The sequence below is a fragment of the Setaria italica genome, chromosome III (genome assembly GCF_000263155.2).
Source record: "Setaria italica strain Yugu1 chromosome III, Setaria_italica_v2.0, whole genome shotgun sequence".
In the NCBI taxonomy this organism is placed as follows: Eukaryota; Viridiplantae; Streptophyta; class Magnoliopsida; order Poales; family Poaceae; genus Setaria; species Setaria italica.
The window spans coordinates 3,863,872-3,885,206 of record NC_028452.1 but is presented as its reverse complement, the minus strand read 5'-3'; the positions used below and the strand labels follow the sequence as shown (position 1 = coordinate 3,885,206).

Here is a 21,335-nt window from a genome sequence, read left to right as displayed (position 1 = left end):
GAGTGCTACCAAACATCCCTGTAACCCTAAGAAAATTCGTAGATGATGCGAAACTGATTTCTCGTTTCTAGTTTGTTCTCCAGCGAATTCTCAGAAGCCACTCCTAAAGATCACCACCTACGCAACAAAGCAGAGTTCAAGAATTTAGCCTTTTTTCGGAGACTTATTTTGATGATCACCGTGCAGTGGCAAAATCTTGATTTTTCAACCCTTTGGAATCCAATGCATTGCAATTACTTCGCAAATGTTATTACCGGCTAACAAATTGCAAGAAAACATCTGCTTCTCATCCAAGAAAATTAGTAAGTACACGTATGTCTAGTGATCCAGCTCCAGGTGCTGCTCACATGAACAGCACAGCTAAATAAATACAAGAGCTTTGAATAGACTCCCAAAGACACCAATGCGTATCATTTACAGTAATGGTTATATGAGGTTTAGCTGACAGCAGATTAATGTGCAAAATTACCAATAGTAGCCAGAAATACATTGTAATTTGCAAGAAACACGAGACTACCAGCTAACAACCTTGTCCTAATTCAAAAGTTATGACCAATGGAGCCACTTATAAGCCAAGAGGATTACAAATCTGTTCCTTTCAAAGATGTACAAGAATGTTTGGGGTGAAAGTAACTGTTGACATAACATCTCCCGGTATCTGATCTTACATTACAGGGGAGCGGATAATATACATCCAATTGGCAGATTGCGCCAACACCCGATCGATGAGTGTTAATTCACAACAGATACAACATTCTTGGCAGCCTCCTGCCATTTGGAAAAAGGATAGATCATCAGGCACAGGTGCCGATCCATCAGTTCTAAAATGGAATCTGTTTGTGGCCTATTACATTCAGGGGAACGGTTGTGGCTTATACCTCGCTGACAATCATCGGTACCTACTGATGCTGGAGGGCATGCCTTCTTTCAATTGTAATTTGCGGCTGAGTTTGTTAAGGAACTAGAATATCCTGATAGCTACAGCCTAATGTTAACTAACATTCAGTACTTCCAATAGATTCTCAGTTTCATGCTCCTTGAAAACCTGTATTGTCAAAAATCCAATAAGAGTCGGTTAAATTGTCAAGCAGAATAAAGTTAAAAGGCACTAAGTAATAATAAATCCAATGGGAAAATTCAGACACACTACACAGGTCCACGAGTAGCATTAAGTTGAAGAAATTCCGCTGATGTGAGCAAACAGACAAACACTAACCTTACATTCAGTCTACACTAGAAACAGGACGAACGTGAATGAGAAACAAGTAATAGCAGTATTTGTTCTAGTCCATTATCCTTGTTTTATGGTATCACGCCAATTCCTCTTGTTGCAAAAACAAAACTGCTGAACTGGCATTAATTACATGGGAAACATTTACTTCCATTAGGAAGATAGAATTTAAAGTAAAGAAAAGAAATGTTTCCTCATGGAGAATCTTAAGCAAATAGAAACTAGTATTTTTTTTATGTCACAAAAGATTTTTTTTTTCTTACAGCACCATAAATCTCAACTAGGAACGCACAATAGGTTGGCCCAAACTCATTCTGGTCCTTTACTTTTCACTTAACTAGTACTCCCTCCGTCCCAAATTACTATTTGTTTTGGATTTTCTAGATACATAACTTTTCTAGCCTAATTAATACTCCAGTAATCTCAACTATGACCAAGTCAACCTGATGCTAAATTATTCCTGTTTACTAGTCTATCAATCATCATCACATGTCATTGGTCCTTGACTATATAGGCATGCCACATTACAAAAACAAAGATAAGTAATCTAAGATAACAATATACTCAACAATATATCCTATCTGGTCAAACTTGTCTGCACAATAAATTACACATATCAGGAACAGAAGTCAATGTCATGGGTTTTCCTACCTAAGATGGCTAGCATCCTATCCCATCTTGTCACCCATACATGAAAATAAACTATGTTTTTGTCTCAAAATTGATTTTGACCTTTTATCAATCTCACTGATTGAACCGCACAATTCTACATTCGAACATTAAGAACTGCTGGAAGGTGTTTAGATAGTATCAAAATGATACCTACAGAGAAACCATTACCATGGTGCGAAAGCAAATGAAAAATAAAATACAGACTGTTTGGCTTCCCAGCATCGGTAAAAATCCAGGTGATATTAGATCATCATCCTTCAGTCATAGAAATTCAACCAAGTATCGATTTTCATATGTAAGTTCAGAAAATCTGAAGCCACCCTAGAAACATATATCTGCAAGCCATGAACACCTATGTGCAGTCTTTTGACACTTCACTAGCAGTCCTAGCACAATATATAATCCTTTTTTTTCTTGGTGACAGAATATTGATGTTACAAACTAACAATCTGCCTTGAGCTGTTGACTAATATCAATAATTGCAAAGGGCAACTAAGAGAAGATTGCAAGATAGGTGAGTGATAACATGTGGGCCTCAAATAACACTGCAGTTCACTGAACTTCGCTATTACAGTTTCTATTGTAATGTTAAAACTATTTAGGTGCTGTTAGCACCAAAAGAAATCATTACCCTATGCTAGAAATTAGCAATCTTCCAAATTTTGAGTTCCAAGATGTTTATACAGCTTAAATGGCAGCTAAACTAAGGCTCAAAACAAAGTGTAAAATAAAAGAGGTCTGTGGCATGCAAATACCTTGACAGGAAGAGCATCGCTGAGGCCTTTTAGATGAAGAAAATCACCAGTAACCTTTTGCCAATCAACAGTATCATCACTCTTACTGCTCTCATTTTCATCTCCTACCCATACATAAACCATCTTAACTGCTTCTCTTCTGCTGGCATTTGAAGCAACAAAAAACAAAACTGACTTTGGGTCAAGATCCTTGCGCGCAAATGTAGTTAGCTTTTCCATGCTGGGCCACTGGTAGACTACTAGTTGTGCATTACTGCAATCTTCTGAGTTACAGTCAGTACGCTCAGTTAATCTAGTCTCCGGATGTGAGATCGAACTATTACCAGTGCAATTTTCTGAGCAACACTCGCCAGTCAGCTGTTTAACACCATTTGTACTACTCTTATCTGAGACTTCCTCAGTCCTGCGAATACTAGACGGTACCCTTGGTGGCAGTACTAGATCCTTTTGGAAAGATGGTAGCTTTAGAAGTGTGAAGCCTCCTCTTCTTTCTGCTATAGAAGAGGTCTTGGAAGGAGAGCGTTTTGATTCCAGGCCAGGCTTTGAAGCTTCCTGATTAGATGATTGAGAAAGGGGGGACCTGGATGATGGCACCAAAGTATGAGGCAGATTAGACGAAGCAGGCGAGAGACCAAATGATGGCGGTGAGCTAGTTGAAGGTGACAGGGAGGGTGAGTCTGAACTATACTTCGAGCTGACGCTTGAATCCGATGATAAAGAACTTGGAGAAAGGAAAGGAGGTGAGGTTGAAGCTTCAGCAGCCAAGTGCTGTACACGGTCCACCCGTGGATCAAAATCCCTGATTAGAGCAGAATCTGAATAAACACGAGCCAGCGACCTGGAGATAAACTTGTGCCTCAGTAAACTCCAGCTACTTTCTCTAGCTGGAAGATGCGTCTCATCCCCAGCCCCAGAAGTTGAGAATGCTGGAACTACACCCCCAGTGATTGCTTTGTAAACGAGCTCAAAATCAGCATCATAAGACTCCACCTTCCGGCTTCCTGGGTTACTCTTGGATGCTGAATCAATCTGGTCCTTGCTAACCTTTGAGTTACTATCTGAATTAAGCGGCGTACTTGAAAAGGCATCCCAAAATTCCTGCTGCTCCAGACCTTCTCTCACAACCTTGATGTGCCCCTGCACCTTCTCATACCTCACAACCTGAAAGGCTGCAGCTCTTGCATCTTTCTCCATTACCGGATCACACTTCATTCCAACCCAGACATAGATCGAAGACAGAACATGTACAATGAATGCACCTCTAGAGTCCAGGGCGGCAGGGGATGGTTCATTAAGCATTTTGGGCACTAGGTGCAGAGGGGCATACTGCGAGTGAGGTGCCATACGGTACATCCTGAGGACTGAATTTGGGGACAACGGAATCGCGTGCACCCGCTTCTGGCACTGGAGCAGCTGGCAGGCGAACCCCATATTTGGATTTGCAATCCCACGAGCAGCCTTCACAAACTGGAAGGCATCATCGAAGCTCTGCCCTTCCCTCCACATCAAGTAGGCGATGACCAGCGATGTTGACCGTGACACCCCCTGGCAGCAATGCACGAACACGCGCCCGCCCTGCTCCCTCACATCCTCAAAGTAATCAAACACGTCATACAAGATGCTGGTGATGTCCTCCGTGGGGCTGTCCTGCAGCCAAAGCGTGCGGTAGACGAGGTCCGACTTGAAGTACTCCGGGCAGACGAATCCCACGCAGTTGAGTACGTGGGTGATCCCGTTCTTCCGAAGGATGTCACGATTCTTGGCGACGGCATCCCCTCCAAGGTAGACATGCTCGGCGACCTTGGAGCACTCCTTGTCGAAGAAAGCGATCTGGTCCTTGCGGCCCTGCATCCGGAGCGAGGAAAGGTCCAGCCGGAGGCCCTCCCCGGGCTTGGCGGAGGACGGGCCCCCGTCCACCTTGGAGGCACCGGGCGTGGTGGGGTTGGGCCACTCCCCGACGTCGTCGGAGCCAGCCTTGGGCCACTCGTCCAGGCTGCGGCGGGTGATGGCGAGCGGCTGCAGCGGCGGGAGGCAGGACCGGGCCTTGGCGCTCATCGACCGCGGGGTCAGCGGCGGCGGCGGCGGGACGCGGCGGGCCTGTCCGCCGGCCCCCGGCGCAGCCCCATCCTGCGGCGGCTCGGCGGCCGCCCTCGATGCGGACCACGACGCGGAGCGCCAGAACTTGCGGCCTCCCCCGGCCGCCGCCGGGCCGTCGTCGGGGGTGGCCATGGCCACGAATCGGAGGCCCCAGCCGGCGACGCTGCGCGGAAACGCACCAAAAGGGCGGGACGGTTAAGCCACTCCGGGCTCCGAAAAATCCGAAAAAAATGGGGGGAATTCGAACCTGATCTGTCCAAGACGAGCCCCGTGCTCAAATCTAGGTCGGGCGCAGCCGTCCGCGGCGAATCGGGGCGCTCGCGGGCGACCAGATCGGGAGATCGAGGGCGCGGCGAGGCGGGGAGCACCACCAGGCCCGTCGTCCTCTCGAGAGAAAGGGGAAGCGAAGCGAAGGGGAACGGAAGGGGAGGAAGTGGCACAACAAGTGGGTGAGGGTTTTCAGGAGGCGCCGGCGCGATCCGGGCCGTCGGATGCGCGCCGTGATGCGTGCGGGAGGGATCGGACGGGTGGCTGCGCGATGGGGCCCGGGTTTGACGGGGGTGGTGTTGACTGGTCTTACATGGAAGGCAGGCGCAGCAGCGGCGGAGGGGCGCACAGGGAGGGAAGGCAGGAAGGAAAACTGCATGTCGCCCCAAAATGTTAGGTGCACCTGCTCTTCGGACACATTGCAAGAAAATTGTAGGTTTTTTGTTGGATTATTCGGCCGGTAATGGTTATTTGCAGCAATTTGATTGCTCTATGTTATTGTCTACGGTATAAACACATTCGGTTGCAGAATTATGAGCTTGCATGTATCCACTAGAGTTCTCACGTGAAAATGTTCAATTCCATTAAGGATTCATAAAATTATGTGTTCCAAAAATAAACTAGAAAGACGACAAAACTCGGTCACACATTGAGAACTGATTGGTTTGTTGTGATTGATTGGTGTGTTGTGATGTCAGCTTGTGTTGGTGGAGAAAGAATGGCATTGGTCATTCACTTGGTTGGTAGGTTTCGCGACACCATAAAATGATGGAGGTTTAAATAAAGTGAAGACAAAGTTTAACAAAAAGAAGATAGTGATACTATGTAACGCAAGTTACTGCTGCTAAAAAGGGATTCCATTTGCTACAAAATTCCAAGGGAATATTAGGTGCGAAGCAATTTTTTGTTGATGTGGTTATGCTGTTGGGTACTCCTTGCCTAATTATCTATAATACTTGCGATCAAGGTCTAAACTTCACATCGATGTTCTTGTCGCCTTGCCTAAGAGGTTATAAGGGTCCGGTCTTACTACTATCGCCGCAGTCTCAGGAATTTTGTAGAAACGCTAACACAGACCGCCCTACTCAAAGTACAGTAATTTAAGATCAAACCGTTCCATTTAAGTACTGCTCTCTACATTCTATTTCAAATTGTAGACTGTTTTGACTTTTCTATATGTATAATTTTCACTATACAATTAGATATAAAATATATATCTAGTTACATAATAATATATATGAATTTAAAAAACTAAAATGATCTACAATTTAAAACGGGAAGAGTAGGATTCAAGTTCTTAAAAACTCTCTTCAATCGTGTAATTTTAGCAACGAATCAGATACTCGAAGAATTGATACTCTTTCGTTGGCTCACATCTTAGACTTTGTTTAGTTCCCAATTTGGGAGTGGCAAAATTAGCATTTTGCCATAAATGCGCAACTGTAGCATTTCGTTTGTATTTGTGAATTATTGTCCAAACATTGACTAATTAGGCTCAAAAGATTCGTCTCGCAAAGTACAACAAAACTGTGCAATTAGTTTTTGATTTTATTTACATTTAGTACTCCTGCATGTACCGCAAGTTTGATGTGATGGGAAATCTTCTTTTTACATAGTGTCAAAGTTGGGATTTTGGAGGGAAGTAAACACGAGCTTAGTAGATAGCAGGTACGCGTCAGCGTCAAAACAGTGGCATCGGGTCCAAGAAACCGCTGGCCCAAGTTACTTCATTGACCGGTAAATTCTGCAGCGGCACGTCGGCACGTAAAACCAGAGGAGCAACATCGCATTCACATAGGCAAAAGTGAAAAACATGTACGGATTTATACGTATCAAATACCTCACTGACACGTTACATCACATTCAGACAGGTAAACATGCAACTTGGAAGGGCCACTCTCCAGTCTGCCTCACGGTCACTGTCCAGCCACAAGTCTTCAGTTCCAATCGATCTTTCCGATACAAAGTTTCACACATCTTTTTAATGAATTCAGCAGAATTTGGGATAGGGCATAGCGCTGTATGGTATTCCATCCTTCACCTGCACTGCACAGCTGCTCACCACAGGAAAAACAGGGCAATGGATAGAGCAAAAGGCCAACTGATATATGTGGCCAACGAAGGTGACATGGGAGGGAAAGTGACCTATAACAACGGGCCAAACGCCATTCTCATCAGTCTAGATCACCAAGCACAACAGGTGGTCGTAAATTACACGCGCCATCAATGCGCTCTTGGACCATCAAGTTTCAGGTCAAGGCCAAACTCAGGAAAGGAAGGCGTCTGACAGCGATGGCTTCCCAAAAATCCAAATGCAGTCGGGTAAGCAAGGCAGGAGTTGAAATATCCACAATGAGATCACTACTCTCTTACCAGTTCAAAGGAGGTTGCCCAATTGTCCTGTTGCTGATCTCCGTTCCCATACACGTGGGAGGAATTCAGGGACAAGGCTGTTAAAAGGCCAGCTGAATTTTACTGTGACACTGATGACCGTCTTCTCCTTGGTCAAATTTGAATGATGCAGTTTTATTTGAGTTTGGAAGTGGAATACACAAAGGTGGATTATTAGATTATTATCGTGGATGATGAACAGATGTGATACAGCGCACGTGACAATATAGTTCTCTGTTTAAAGTATGGCAGGTGTATGAAGGCAGAGCACCTTGTGGACATCTTCCCTCTGAAGGTCCTGTTTACTGAACAAAGCATGAACCTGGACCGATTGGAGGCCTTCGGGCATAGTAGTTCGTGACTGGAGCCGCAGCAATTCCACGGTGATTCAGCAGGCATCTGAAATAGTGCAGCCGTGACAAGACGGTTGTTTCTACGTCTTGGGCGGATATGGCCTCTAATTGACTCCACAGGCGCTCTACAGTAGTTCAATACCCACAAGTGAGTCCTTGTGGAAATAACAGGTGGAAAGAATGATTCTGATTCGTGTCTTTCTTACCTGCTGCAGCAGCTGCTCGGGGCCATATTGTTTGTAGAACATCAGATGTGTCTGCTGTCTCACCCCACATGCAAACCTCCCCACCAAGTACTAGCTTTTGCTGGTCTTTATCACTAATCCCTGCGAGTGGCTCGCCACTGTAGACATTTTCCCAGGGAACATCAAGATGATCAAGGTACCAGACACCTTGATTACTCATTATACATCTGAAACCCTTTGCGACAACCTTAGGGCAGACTCCAGGACCCAGCCTGCAGTGTTTCAATAGTTAAACTTATGCACTGTGCATTGATCACTAGCTTAGATGTGGAAGATATGATTGTCAAGAAATGAAAGAAACAGATTCAGTAGCATAAAGTTGATTTTTAGTTTACCAGTTGTGCACCACCGTTAGAGGATTGAGGTTTTCTTTGAATGAATTGAAGGTTTCTTCCCTGCAGGGGAAGTATGCCACGTGTCAAAATCAAAGCTCATCTATTCTATCTCTCTATTTCTCTCCTCCCTCCAAAAGCAAGGATGTAAGAAACAGACCAATTCACAGGAATCCAGTTTAGCTTAATTGCCAACTCTTGGGCCTTCAGAACAAAATATTTGTAAGCATCCTTTGTGGTCATGTTGCGCTCATTAAGCCTGGAATTGGGGGGTTTTCAACAATTAAATAAAAGGAGCATCTAGCAACAGATTTTTTTCCTCGAACAAACCAGCAACAGAGATTGATAAATCATAGATGAAAAATCTAATTTGTGGTTAAGAATCCATACCACTGCCTTACATGAGGTGTTGCATTCCAGCACCCTGTCATGGATACTAGTATTGAGTCCGGGAAAAATTTTAGGAGAAACAAAACAGCACTCCAGTAACACTAAAGTATTTTATATATCACCACTATTTGGGCATGATAGTGTTACTGTACCAGTGAACATTCTGCTCAACAACACGTGGAGAAAAATTACACAAGATCCACTTGAACATTAGAAGTAATATGCCACTGGACACACTGACCATCATTTTGTCTATCAATAGAAAAAAGAAATCTATGAAAGTGGTATGAATCAATCTGTTCAGCAGTTGTGCAACGTTGTTTCTGGAATATAGAATAAAGTTGTAGTTGAAATTGATACAGCAGAGCAAATAGAAGTGACAGTGTGGCATCTTACTTTGGCAAAAAAAAAAACATTACTAGAACCACATAAAACTACCTGCTTTAAAACAGAGTCTTACACTCTTAATTTGAAGTTAAAATGCAAATATCAGCTAACCTGTATATACTTCATCACCACCCAAGTGAAACAGCCCGAATGGAAAGATTTTCCTCATATCTGAGAAGATAAAAAGGGTCCATAATGATGTCAACTATTTGTTATAATGCAGTAATGAACAAGTAGATATCTACAAAAGTTTGCAGCAAAATTATGATGTCAACTATTTGTTATAATGCAGTAATGAACAAGTAGATATCTACAAAAGTTTGCAGCAAAATTATAATGGTCATTGTCAATATTTGGTGGATAAATTTTGTACAGGGGGATGGTCCAACTGTTGCTGGATGATATTTGTACACATTTATCTGCTCTTATGATTGCCCACACATTCTCCTAATTCCTAAAGCAATCCAAGAGTTCAGTCCATTCTAAGAAATAACATTGTATCGTCTTTTAGTAGGTCGTATGGAAGGCAGGCCATGAATTTCTGAATTAATAGTTCTTTGATGTGATGTAAATGGTTAATCACTTAAGTCCATTTGATGAGTTGTGGAAGAGGATATTGCAGTAAAACAAAAACCAATATTGAGTTGGTCAGTCCATATTGGTTATTTGATTTGTGGAAGACTACTTCTAGATAAAGAAGAAGTACAGCTTTGAAAAGAGACTCATATGCCGGGTGACATAAGTGCAAGCCAAATGCCACATTGCAAACTTCAATGTCTTCCTTTTTCACTTTCTTAGAAAAACGACATATGATGTGAAAATAATATGAAAGGGATGAGTGTTTCCTGATTATTATTCAAGTCCTCATCCTCATATGAGTTAACCAGACTGAAAAAAAAGTGTGAAAGGAACTAACCAGAAAGAATTCCAGAAATTACTTCAAATGTGAAATTGCTAGAGACATCTAATGGCTCTGTACAATTGGCAGAAGGCCAGAGCTTTGGGTATCCATTTCCCCTGCAGAAATGAAAATTTGCATACAAATTTTTAAGAGCAGAAAACAGACAATATATCATAACCAATGGAAACGTCTGGATGCCTAATCAGATAGTTAGAATTATGTGGACAGGTATGCATTATTTTCAGTTGAAATGTAAATCAATAGGTTCAAATAAGGAAAGTAATGATGATTTCTTGTTGAGAGTGTCATAGGACATATGCTGCACCCAAGAGGCCAAGAGCAACCAACTCAATGATCAATCAATACTTGTAACACCAAGTGGAATTAAAAAACCTATTTTGTTCATTCGCACAGGAGTAACTAGGTTGCACTTGTACTTAACAAAGCAACTGACAAAAAGCTCCACTGAAACAGAGGGAGAAGGTTCTCTGTCTCTCCGAACACCATAAGAAATGCTACAGGCAAACTCACCATGATTCTGCATGACCAGGCACGTCAATTTCTGCCATTACATTGATGCCTGTGAAAAGTAAAGAATAGTAAAAACGCCAAATCTTTTTAGAGCACTCCATGATATACGTAAGCAATCTATGATGTAGTTTCCCAACTAAAATGGTTAGATCATACAATCAATAGGATGAAAGATGCATATGCATGCATTCTAATGTTCTATATGTGCAATCTGAAGGGGCAAGTGACTGAAAGTACCTCTTTTCTTAGCATAACTTTACCGTGGTGAAGTATGAGACGAGATATTGCAGAAGAAGCAATTAACATCAGTCAGCAAAAGAAGTAAGATGAAAAAACATACAACTAAAGATATAGGGTGAAGAAAATGCTAAAGCCAAATGATAAAATAACATACTTGACAATATCATGTGCATCTTCCACGGTGTAGCGCTCCCATTTGGTGTATGAACCTTTCCAAAGGTTTGGATATGATGGCACCTCCAACGGAAAAGATTGTTCATCGATGATATGCCAATGAAGAACGTTCTACTGGACACAACTCAGGTTTTAGTAAATGGAGAATTCTGGAAGGATAACTAGCACAATCCAAAAGACAAAAGTATTACCAGCTTAGCAAATGACATAGAGTCGATCACTTGCTTAATCACATCAACTGGAAGGTAATGCCGTGAGGTGTCTGCACTACATGCGATAGAACATTTTAAGATTTGTCTCTTGTGATAACTAATAGTGATTTCTGGTTTCAGTATAAACATTAAGTTACAATTTTACCTAGGAGCAGCCCACGGAAGGCAAAGCGGGGCTCATCCTGAATATGCCATGGGGCATGGCGCACTTCAACATTTTTTGTATCATAGTTGAAAACACAAAGTTGACTGAATGTCTGCCAATCAATTAAACAAGAAATGTTAATGCACATGCTCCAAAATCTTGAAAGACCAAAATTTTACTAGCTCTTCAAATATCATACAAAAAAGGTGTTATTTGCACACTCAGTTCATACCTCCAGTCCACGGATAGCTCCATATATTGTGTTTGCCTACAAGGACAGATAAATTGTTGCTTCAGTTACAAGTTACAACATCCTAGCGCATAAAAGTGAAATCCAATGAACTTTGCAAACCAAGCATACGCTTGGTAAGAAAACAAAAGATCAATACAAATGCAAGTATGTCAGCATGACAGCATATGTGCACTTAATCATAGCCCTAGTGCATATGGATAAGAAAGACAGCTTTGACTACAATCCAAGACTACTTGCTAAAAATATTTAGCAGTGAGCCAGTGATGCTTAATAGTTTGTGTTTATCTCAACTGCTTATGAACTTCAATCAATAACCATTATTTAGTTCATTCTGATAGAAGCTCAACAGCTAGAACAATTCCAGAGAAAATTGCCAGCTACCGGAAGGAGTAACAGCAGCAAACAACAGTGAACTAGTTTCACATATTTTAGATGCAATACTAACTATACATTCACACTTTCACAGTATGAAACCAGTAAAGATTGCAGAACTTTGCTGTACGCCTGTAGCAGACAACTACATCTTCACTAATGTGTGCAGAAAAATTTCCAACTCCCTGTTAATAACTACTCGACAGCTCACTCTAAAAGCTTCGCAATTCACCGGCGATCAAGGAGCGAGGGAGCACAACTTGCACTGAATTCACCAGAAGCTAGGCATCAGAATCATGGGGGAAGAGCCCAGACCTCTATGGTTGCTCCTCCCACGATGGAATTGACGCTGCCCGCCGCCGCCACGTAGATCGTGTAGCTCTCGTCCACCCCCAGCGCCAACTACATGAACCAAAAACGTGCAGAATTTTCACACCCCGTGCACCGATCCAGACGAAACCAGTGACACTCAGCAGCAGGCAGCACCAAGTACCGTCTCGTTGGCGGAGGCGACGACGACGGTGAGCTTGGCGACGTCGTACCCGCCGTCGCCCGAGCGGGCCGCGTGCGCCCACGGCGCGAAGACGAGGCCCCGGTACCGCTGGAACGCCTCAGCCACGGCGGGCGAGGCGCCGCCGGGGCCCTGCGGGTCGAGCGCGAGGTCCGGGTCGACCGTCAGGGTCCGGGACCCGGACGCAACGCTCTTGGGCAGCGGCCAGAGGTAGACCGGTTCGCCGGCCGAGGTGGCGTTCGACGGCGGCGGGTGGCGCCGCGCAGCGGCGGTGCCGCCGAGGAGGAGGGCGAGGAGGAGATAAGCGGGGAGGTTGGGGGGCATTTCGGGAAACCGCGGGTTTAGGATTTTAATCGCTGATTTGGTGGAAGGTTTTTGGGGGGGGCGAGAGAATTGCGGGGCTTGATATACATGGCGGGAGAAGCTGCGCGTTTATCGCACAGACCCCCTGAAGATCCGTTTGTTATTTTGAAGTCCCGTTCGATACACTTCTGTGTTCTGTCTCAAGGAAAACTGGAAAAGTGCAGATCGTGAACATTTTGCGAGCACAGATCGTGCAGGGCCAGCAGGGGGGTCTTACTGAAAATTCACTCGCGACATCCAGACAGCAGCGTGGCTCGCACGTGGCGGCAGCAATGATGAGCAGCCCAGGCGGGGCCCGGCTGCCAGAGACGGATCTTGGATGGCAGGCCAAGCTGTTTTTGGCGTCTGGTTGGTGTGTGTGCGCGGTCGCTGCACAGCGATGGAGAGAGCCCCAGAGCCCGTGACCGCCGGCCTGCACCCGTAGGTTCGCTTCGCTGCCTGCACTTCTTCTGGGATCGGATCGGTGTGCGTGCCGAAAAGATGGCAAGTTCGTGACGAACCTGCTGCGATAGCTACATTTTGGCTGGGCGGCCGTGCAGTACAAACCAAGAGTTCGTGCATTCTACTTTGGAGTGAAGGCTGAAGTCTAGCACGTTAGTTGGCCTGCACCTATCTAGTGGTACTCTAATGATTTTGTTACTCCAATGCAACGTCATGAAGCGGCATTATTCCTCGTTTAAAAACAGTGAAGGGTGGCGTCATGCGGAACATGAGAATCTTTATTTAGCTCATCCGCTGCCGAGTCAAGCAATAAAACAATATGGACAGGAGCTTATCATTTGCCGGTGGTTCAGGGCAGGGGAACTGCAGCTGGCCCATCAAAAACTTCCGCCAACAAGCAATCGCCAATGAGGCAAACAGGCTTCATCAATTTTTGCTGCGTTGGGCCACCAAAATGGTCATGCCGTTAAGAAAGCATCAAGCTAAAGGCCAGAAGAGTAAGCCCACAGCTTTATGCTTCCATCCTGAACAAGCGAACAACATCCTGTGACGAGATTACTTCAAGCAGAGACAAAACAGAGAGCAACGACAATGCGACCATCATCTCAAGAAAATAAGCCTGAGACTGTATTCATCTCGCAAGTTTCACCAACCGGACGCAGAGCGCTCAAAGCTCTCTCCTCCTGACGACGCCAAAGACTGCTGACTGACACTGACCGACGAAGCAAGCCGCCACCGACAGACTCTCGTTTAGCCACCACTACTATCTCTTATTATTAATCGAGCTAAGCTAAACGACGACCGTCGACGAGATGACACCGAGACCGCTGGTGGATCGGGGCGGCACTGCTTGCTGGCGTCCTCCTCAGTTGGGGGCGAAGAAGATCTCCGAGTCCAGCCTCTTGGACCGGAACAGCTTCTCCATCTTCGGCGTCGTGTTGAACGAAGCCTCCAGCACCTCTGGCGAGATCGCCTTCCACACCGATGTCTTCCCCGCCAGGTGGCTGAAGATCGGGCTGTTTCACAAAGATTCTTTGCATTAGCTGACTGATGAGTTCACACGACATTAAAGCAATGTGATGCGCAGAGCAGAGGAAGGTACACAAAACCGAAATGCAGGTGCAGAGAATTTACTTGGGGGTGGTGATGATGGAGAACCACTCCAAGCCAGAGGCGTCAGCGATCTTGGAGACGACGAAGAAGCGGGGCACGATGAAGAGGTAGCCGCCCTCGACTTGGGTCTCCAGGACGCGCTTGCCGTCGGTGCCAACGACCTGCACGCGCCCGCTGCCGCGGACGATGTACGTCACCTGGTACGCCGAGTCGCACGAGAACCCCGGCGAGCACATGGAGTGGGCGTCGATGCGGACAAGGTCGGCGCCTAGCCCGACCTCCTTCACAAGCGGCAGGTTCTGCGTGTTGAGCACCACCACGCGGCCGCCGTTCTTGATGTCCACGTCCAGCGGCGCCTCCAAGCAGTTGAGGGCCATGCCCTCGCGGTCCTGCGCCGAGGGGGCGGGGAGCTTCTGGCCGGCGCCGAGCTTGACGATACCCGAGGCGGGCTGGCTGGAGACGAGCTTCGCGGCGTCGTCCTGGGCGAGGTCCCAGGCGCGGCCCACGAACTCGGTGGAGAAGCCGGTGAAGATGCCGTTGGCGCCAGTCAGCTGGAAGTTAGTGAATTGCCCGGCCTTGTGGCCCTTGGAGGTGTCACCGAGGAAGAGGACGATGAGCTCAGTGGTGGCGTCGGGGGCGTTGTGCCACCAGGTGACCACGCCGAAGGGGAGCGCCAGGGCGTCACCCTCCTTCACGCCGACGATCTTCTCCTTGGTCGCCTCAGGCAGCACAATGCCGCAGGTACCCTTGCCTGCACGAAGTATCAATCAAAAACCACAGCATGAACGTTAATAATGAGATCATTATTTTAGGAAATGATGCAGAACTCGGTAATCCTTTTATTTTCGTCTATTAAAGAGTATTTAAGTCCTTGATCAAAACACTATGTATGGGATGATATGAACTGCCTAAATAAGAATTCTTGAGCGTCGAACAACCTAAGTACTTCATCCACTGCAACGAAGAATTTTCAAAGCAGAGAACAGCTAGGGAACATTAATTGCTTGTACTAGCAGACAGCAGACAACAAATTACCATAACGAACTACTGATGTCACATTGGGAAATTTAACCACATGAGTGTCCAACAAATTACCATGACGAACCAGTGATGTCATTGGGAAATTCCACATGAGTGCAAGTTTTAGTTCTCAGATTCGTGATGGCAACATCGTGATCACGACCCCTTAAACTAAGACTTCACAATCAAACCAGTAACCACTAGCCAGAAGAGCGCAGAGAACAAATTGATTTTGATAAACAAAGTAGAGATCTGATGCAAGAATCTAATCTGGTAGATAAGTAAAAACAGCAACAAACTGATCGCATCAAATAGAAGTTATAAACAGGATCGCATCAGTTCTGTTCAGCTCTAACGTAGTACGTTACTACTCTGGATCCCACATCCATGCAATAAAATTAGAACCTCCAACCCCGTGCTAACAAGTAACAAACGAGATGACATACAATTTTTTTAAAAATCTATAGGAGAGATCGAGATCTGACGCACGAATCTAACTGACAAATTATAGAACTGAAAAAAAAAACTAGGAAGGGATCGCATCGTATAATTGCAAACTTTCTTGCAGTAATGCAACAGTATTGCTTTTCCATCACACACTCCCGATCTGGTAATGAAATTTTGGCAACACCGACTACTAACCCAACACGCCCGATTACCCGAAATTCCAATTCGAATAAGTCAACCACGAACGTCAGCAACCACCATATTCGCTCTGCTCTGCTCTAGTACGAGCGACCGATCAAAGCGGAGGAGGGGCTTGTGGTGCGCGTACCTTGGAGGACGTAGGCGACCTTGGCGGAGTCGGAGTAGCTGGGGAGCGAGAGGCCGCCAGCGGCGAGCGAGAGCTTTGCCGCGCCGATGGAGGCGACGCCGAGCATGGGCAGGTCAGCGGGGCTCCACTCGTAGTAGGCGCCGCCCTCGCCGCCGTACGCCTTCTTGGGCTGCCTCGGGGTCAGATCCACCGCCATCGCGCCGACGAGCTTCGCTTCGAGAAGGTTCGGGAAAAAAGGGCGATCGAGGGGAAGAGGTTGTGATCGGGGTTTTGGTGTGAGGAGGGCGACGGGGAGGGGTGGTTATTTATAGCGGCCAGACGGGGCAGGAAGGGATAATGGCGATTAACTGTCGCTAATCCGAGGTTAACGGGGTGGATCAGGATTAGGATGGGGGTAAACAGACGGGAGCGTCCCTTAGTTTCCCCTTCCCCTACGGCGATGGAAGAGGGCGCGACGCGACGAGGCGTCCCGTGGGTCGCTGACCCGGGTGGCCCACCGTATCTGTGCGTGGGTTTGTTGGGCTCCTCTCGCGGTGATCTGGCTCGGGGCCCACCTGCCATAGGGCGAGGCAAGTGTTTAAGCGACCCGAGTCTTTTCTTTCTTGCGAGACGGGAGATGATGAACTGCCGTATATCGCCGATAAGATGGATAAGACCCACGGGCTTGATTTTGGAAAGTAGGTGGATAAGTATTGGTATACTACTAGGGTGTTTAAATTTTGGATCAGACTTTTTCAGATAAGATTTGAGGGTTAGAATTCGGACGCGCACGTACGTATCTCCGCGGATCAGGCGTTTTGTGCGTGCAGAATCCTGAGGTGCGAGGGACGGCAGCGTCACACGAACTCGGTGTGCTTTGTGCCGTGTCGTGCCGAATCCTGGCGCCGGAGACAATCTGCCTTGCGTCACAAGACAGCCATTCCATCCAAAATCTCAAAATTATGCTCGATTACAAGTAGAGATGAGCTGAATCCTCTTACTTCGGAAGCTTTCCTCCATTCTGAGTTTCTGATGAGGAATGATTTGGAGGAAGAGGAACCCGGCTGACTAGACAGTTTGGAATATGTTCTCAAGCTCCATGATAACTTTTTTTTTATTTCCAAAAAAAGGGGAAGAATATCTGTAAACATCGGCATCACAATACCGCAAGATGCACGAGGCAACTCATCGTGCGCACGACTAACATTATTGCGGCTTACTTTGCACCAACCAATTTGAAAACAGCACATGCGCTTAAAAGAAAAGCTTCCAGATTAGAAATATGCCCCTTAGCCATTGGAGAACATAACCTGCTGCTTCCAGGCTTTAAGCATAGCAGAGCATACGAATATATAAGAGTCAATGCAAGCTATACAACAGATCACAGACAAGCATAGAAGCAGCTCCATTATTTGATAACAAGGTTCACATTACAGTAGATGCAACCCCTTTCATAGCATAAGACCAAGAGATGCCCATGGTCTCAAACGAAACCAGCAAGGGATGGTCCATATAAAAGGCAAACACCTGTAACGACCAAGACAGAGTACCGGAAGGATGGTGCTGCATTATTCCAACTCAATCATGCGTTCAAGCTACAGACGCCCAGCCACACCACTGACAGAGACTGATCAGATAAACAGATGGTGTCCAGCAGGTAGCACCAAAGCACAAGGGGGGATGGGCGCTTACGCGTTCACCTTGGGTGCCCATCCTGCAATCAGGTGCTCCTTGGTTGGCTTAGTCTTCACAAAAGATTCGCGGCTGAAAAGAGCCTGCACAAAGACAAACGCGATCTCGATTATTGGATTCTGGACAGGTTTTATCGAACTGATAGTGAAGTGCAATCAATTGAGCACTTGCGTACCTGGGTGTAGGCATGAACGCTGGTCAGGTTCTCTGGGATCTTCCAGCCCTTGAAATGCTCCAGTGCGATCTGGAGGTGGAAGAGCTTTGGCCCCAGACTAAGATCAGCAGCTGATACATTCTCCCCGTTGATGTAGGGACCCTGAAAACATCAGAATGTTGATAGTGGCGTCAGGAAAGGTACGGTTCAATCAAATTAGATGGTCAGACTAATCAAGGCCGACACAACAAGGCATTTGATCAAACCAAAATGATTGCAATGTGTCATATCCCAACAGGTTAAGTGCGGAGAAAAGTGGGATGTGGGTACGACTGAAATGACCATGGAAGGCATGTGTTATGTCTACTCCCTTGATGTACAGCCATATCAATCACTTAAAGAGTTCAACTCTGCAACTTACATGAGCTTTCAGATGCTCATCTAGTGCCTGTAGCTCATCAAGAAGTGCCTTCTCTGAACCATCACTGGCATCCTTGCTCTTCAGGAACTTGACAAAGGATGGGAAAATCTTTGATCCTCTGTCACCACAACCATAAATACAAAATATTAAGACAATTGCCAAAGCTCAACTGAAAATGTATAGCAACACAAGAACCCAAAACAATGCTTCAGAAGAAACTAGGATAAGGAGATAGTAACCTTGCAAGTTGTTAGTATTTCAAAAGCTATCAAATCAGAGCATGATAGATCCTACCACAGCTACTTCTCAGTTCTCTCACATAAGCTCAGGACAGTATTCAGGCCCTGTTTGGATCCACCCAACTAAAGTTTAGCTAGCTAAAGTTTAGGAGCTTTCTTTTAGCTAGCTAAAGTTTATCTAGCTAAACTTTAGCTAGGGGTGTTTGGATCCTCTAGCTAAATGGTAGTAGAAAAGGTATTTGTCTATCCTATCCCTCACTCCCACTTTAAATACTTTTCCCGAGGAAGGTGGAGGGGCAGTTTGGTCTTTTATCACTTTAGCTGGGTTCAACTAGCTAAGGGAATCTTTAGCCAGCTAAAATTTAGCCGGGTCCTATTTGGATCCATAGCAGCTAAATTTAGCCAGCTAAAGTTTAGCTGGTGGATCCAAACAGGGCCTCAATATCCTTGACAAATACATTACTTTCTTTTCTTTAGTAGGATGTTAGGCTCCAATGACCATGAAAATTACAAGAAGTTCCTAAATCAACATGCTACTAGAATTGTGATCAGGCGCATGCATTGTGAACTGCCAACTATTTAAACAAAAGACCCCTCTGAAATGAATGCAGATTTTATCAAATCCTCAACCTTTTAATAAAAACCCCTTACAGGACTAAACACAGAATAAGGGTCTTCAGAGCTTAGCAACAGTAAAACTTAGGGCCCATTTGGAACAAGGGAATTTTACATTAAAATGTCATAAGCAACAGTTAAAATCTACCATGTTAAAACATGTCATAAATACTTCCATAGGAAGATGGAGATGTGAAAAGCTTAATGGAGAATTTGCCTTAAAGACGGGATATTAGCAAGACAACTTACACTGATGCATATTCTGGAGGGGTGACCAGAGATGGAGTTGGGAATTTCTCCTCGATGACTTGAGTGATCACATCAGAGTCAGCAATCCATTTGCCATCACCACCATTAAACACAGGCACCTTACCCTCTGGGCTGATCTTCAGAAACCTGGAAGAGCCATTACAGTAGGTTAGATATGAAGACAACAGACAGACAAGATCCCAGAGTACGAGGGGCTAAATTATACCCTTGGGCCACTGAAAAATTTAGAAGCTGCAAAATATTAAATCCTCTTCAATCTTCAAATTTAGAAAGTCATTATAAATTCACATGAAAAAGTTGATAATTCCAAAAGTGTCGGCACAAATTGAGAAGCTCGTTTTGGTAATTTCAATATTTTGATAATTGATGGCTTTACAGTGAAAAACCAAATCTCATGCCTTCTCTAATGCCCCATAAACTGCATGTGATCCAAGTATTGTAGAACTCAATTAACTGGGAAAGGCTACTCAACTAGACAAAGTACATGGATGCCAAAAAAAACTAGACAAAGTACAAGAACGTGCACTGTCAAACAGAGGCATCAGGTTTATGTCTTTGAAAGCTTTTAAGTTCCAAAAGAAATATGCACAAGTATTTCAAGACAACTCTAGTAGGCTACAGTTAGTTCCTGAAAGCTAGAGAAGCTTTCCCAGATAAGAAGCGCAAGTAATCCCAACATAGGAGGAGAAAAATATTCCTCGTGTCCTTGGCCAATCCAATTGATTAAATCGATCCAAGACAAAGCAGTGAGGATTTCACTTCCAATCCAGGCAACAGTTCAGTAAGGCCAAGAAGAATCTAACATATCCAACTAACAATCCACTAAATCAAAGAGCATTTCTACAGCAAACAGGCTGTCCCTGTCGCGCACTGTTCTTAATCCAGTACCAGTCTACCCACTGAACCTCTGAAAACGTAGTCAAGAGTCAAGACACTAGAGAAATTTCTGCTCCAAAACAACTGGAGCAGGAAACAAGACACTGCCTGAGTCCCATAGCACTGTATCCATCAATCGTCAGACACTGTAGGACAATTTATTTTGGAAATAAACGGGAAAGGGAAATGAGACTGACCATTCGGGCTTGTTGCTGAGGTCGATGAGCTTCATCTCGTAGGTGACCTTCTTCTCCTCCAGCGTGAGCAGCACCCTCTGGGAGAACGGGCCTGCCAGCAAGTCTCAACCAAACGAAACACGGATCAGAGAAACCGCTAGGGTTTTGGGTCGAATCGGGCGCGGAAATGGGGAGCGCAAGGGTGCGAATCAGATGAGAAACATAGAACAGCAGGAGCACTCACAGTCGCCGAGGGAGTCGGGGGCCCCGACGGCGGCCTTCACGCACACCTCCACGGCCATGGCGATTGGGGACGGCGAGCGGCTTCGGATTTCTCTCTGTCTAGTCGAATCGAGGCGAGGATTTTGCTACTGATGACTGATGATGATGAGACCGGCAGAGGTTTCAGTGCGCAGTTATAGGATAGGAGGGCAGAGATCACGCGGGACAAACAAGGACGGGATGGGCACAGCGGGTCGCTGACTTGTGGGGCCACCAGCAGTCCCGCCGTGGACCCGGTTCTGGAGCCTTCGGGAATCGGGCCGTGCGGTGAGGTAGGTGGCGAGGGTGGCGTGAGCGGATCCAAATTGGAAGCATTTTGCCATAAATGCGTAACTGTACTATTTCGTTTGTATTTGTGAATTATTGTTCAAACATTGACTAATTAGGCTCAAAAGATTCGTCTCGCAAAGTACAACAAAAGTGTGCAATTAGTTTTTGATTTCATCTATATTTAGTACTC

General features: G+C 45.5%; 4 protein-coding genes across 4 annotated transcripts; all 4 read right to left on the bottom strand.

The window, feature by feature from the left end:
- Positions 1–452: 452 nt before the first annotated feature.
- LOC101760093 (protein-tyrosine-phosphatase MKP1) lies at positions 453–5,193 on the bottom strand. Its single transcript, XM_004960433.2, has 3 exons — positions 5,003–5,193; positions 2,659–4,918; positions 453–1,045 (listed from the first exon to the last, which is right to left on the bottom strand). Exons 2-3 carry the CDS (start codon positions 4,885–4,887, stop codon positions 992–994), a joined length of 2,283 nt encoding a protein of 760 aa, XP_004960490.1. The 5' UTR covers positions 4,888–4,918; positions 5,003–5,193; the 3' UTR covers positions 453–991.
- Positions 5,194–7,153: 1,960 nt separating this feature from the next.
- On the bottom strand, positions 7,154–12,846 carry LOC101758619 (beta-hexosaminidase 1). The gene is made up of 15 exons (XM_004960430.2): positions 12,442–12,846; positions 12,264–12,350; positions 11,556–11,591; positions 11,324–11,435; positions 11,158–11,228; positions 10,947–11,077; positions 10,790–10,806; positions 10,553–10,601; positions 10,037–10,137; positions 9,232–9,291; positions 8,734–8,767; positions 8,504–8,602; positions 8,347–8,406; positions 7,973–8,223; positions 7,154–7,891 (listed from the first exon to the last, which is right to left on the bottom strand). The coding sequence occupies exons 1-15, from the start codon at positions 12,781–12,783 to the stop codon at positions 7,716–7,718; spliced, it is 1,626 nt and encodes a 541-aa protein (XP_004960487.1). The 5' UTR covers positions 12,784–12,846; the 3' UTR covers positions 7,154–7,715.
- Positions 12,847–13,849: 1,003 nt separating this feature from the next.
- Positions 13,850–16,491, bottom strand: LOC101759027 (glutelin type-D 1). The gene is made up of 3 exons (XM_004960431.3): positions 16,172–16,491; positions 14,398–15,127; positions 13,850–14,279 (listed from the first exon to the last, which is right to left on the bottom strand). Exons 1-3 carry the CDS (start codon positions 16,365–16,367, stop codon positions 14,129–14,131), a joined length of 1,077 nt encoding a protein of 358 aa, XP_004960488.1. The 5' UTR covers positions 16,368–16,491; the 3' UTR covers positions 13,850–14,128.
- Positions 16,492–17,529: 1,038 nt separating this feature from the next.
- On the bottom strand, positions 17,530–21,050 carry LOC101759688 (glutathione S-transferase DHAR2). Its single transcript, XM_004960432.2, has 6 exons — positions 20,838–21,050; positions 20,615–20,705; positions 19,521–19,667; positions 18,418–18,535; positions 18,018–18,158; positions 17,530–17,925 (listed from the first exon to the last, which is right to left on the bottom strand). The coding sequence occupies exons 1-6, from the start codon at positions 20,893–20,895 to the stop codon at positions 17,839–17,841; spliced, it is 642 nt and encodes a 213-aa protein (XP_004960489.1). The 5' UTR covers positions 20,896–21,050; the 3' UTR covers positions 17,530–17,838.
- Positions 21,051–21,335: the final 285 nt, after the last annotated feature.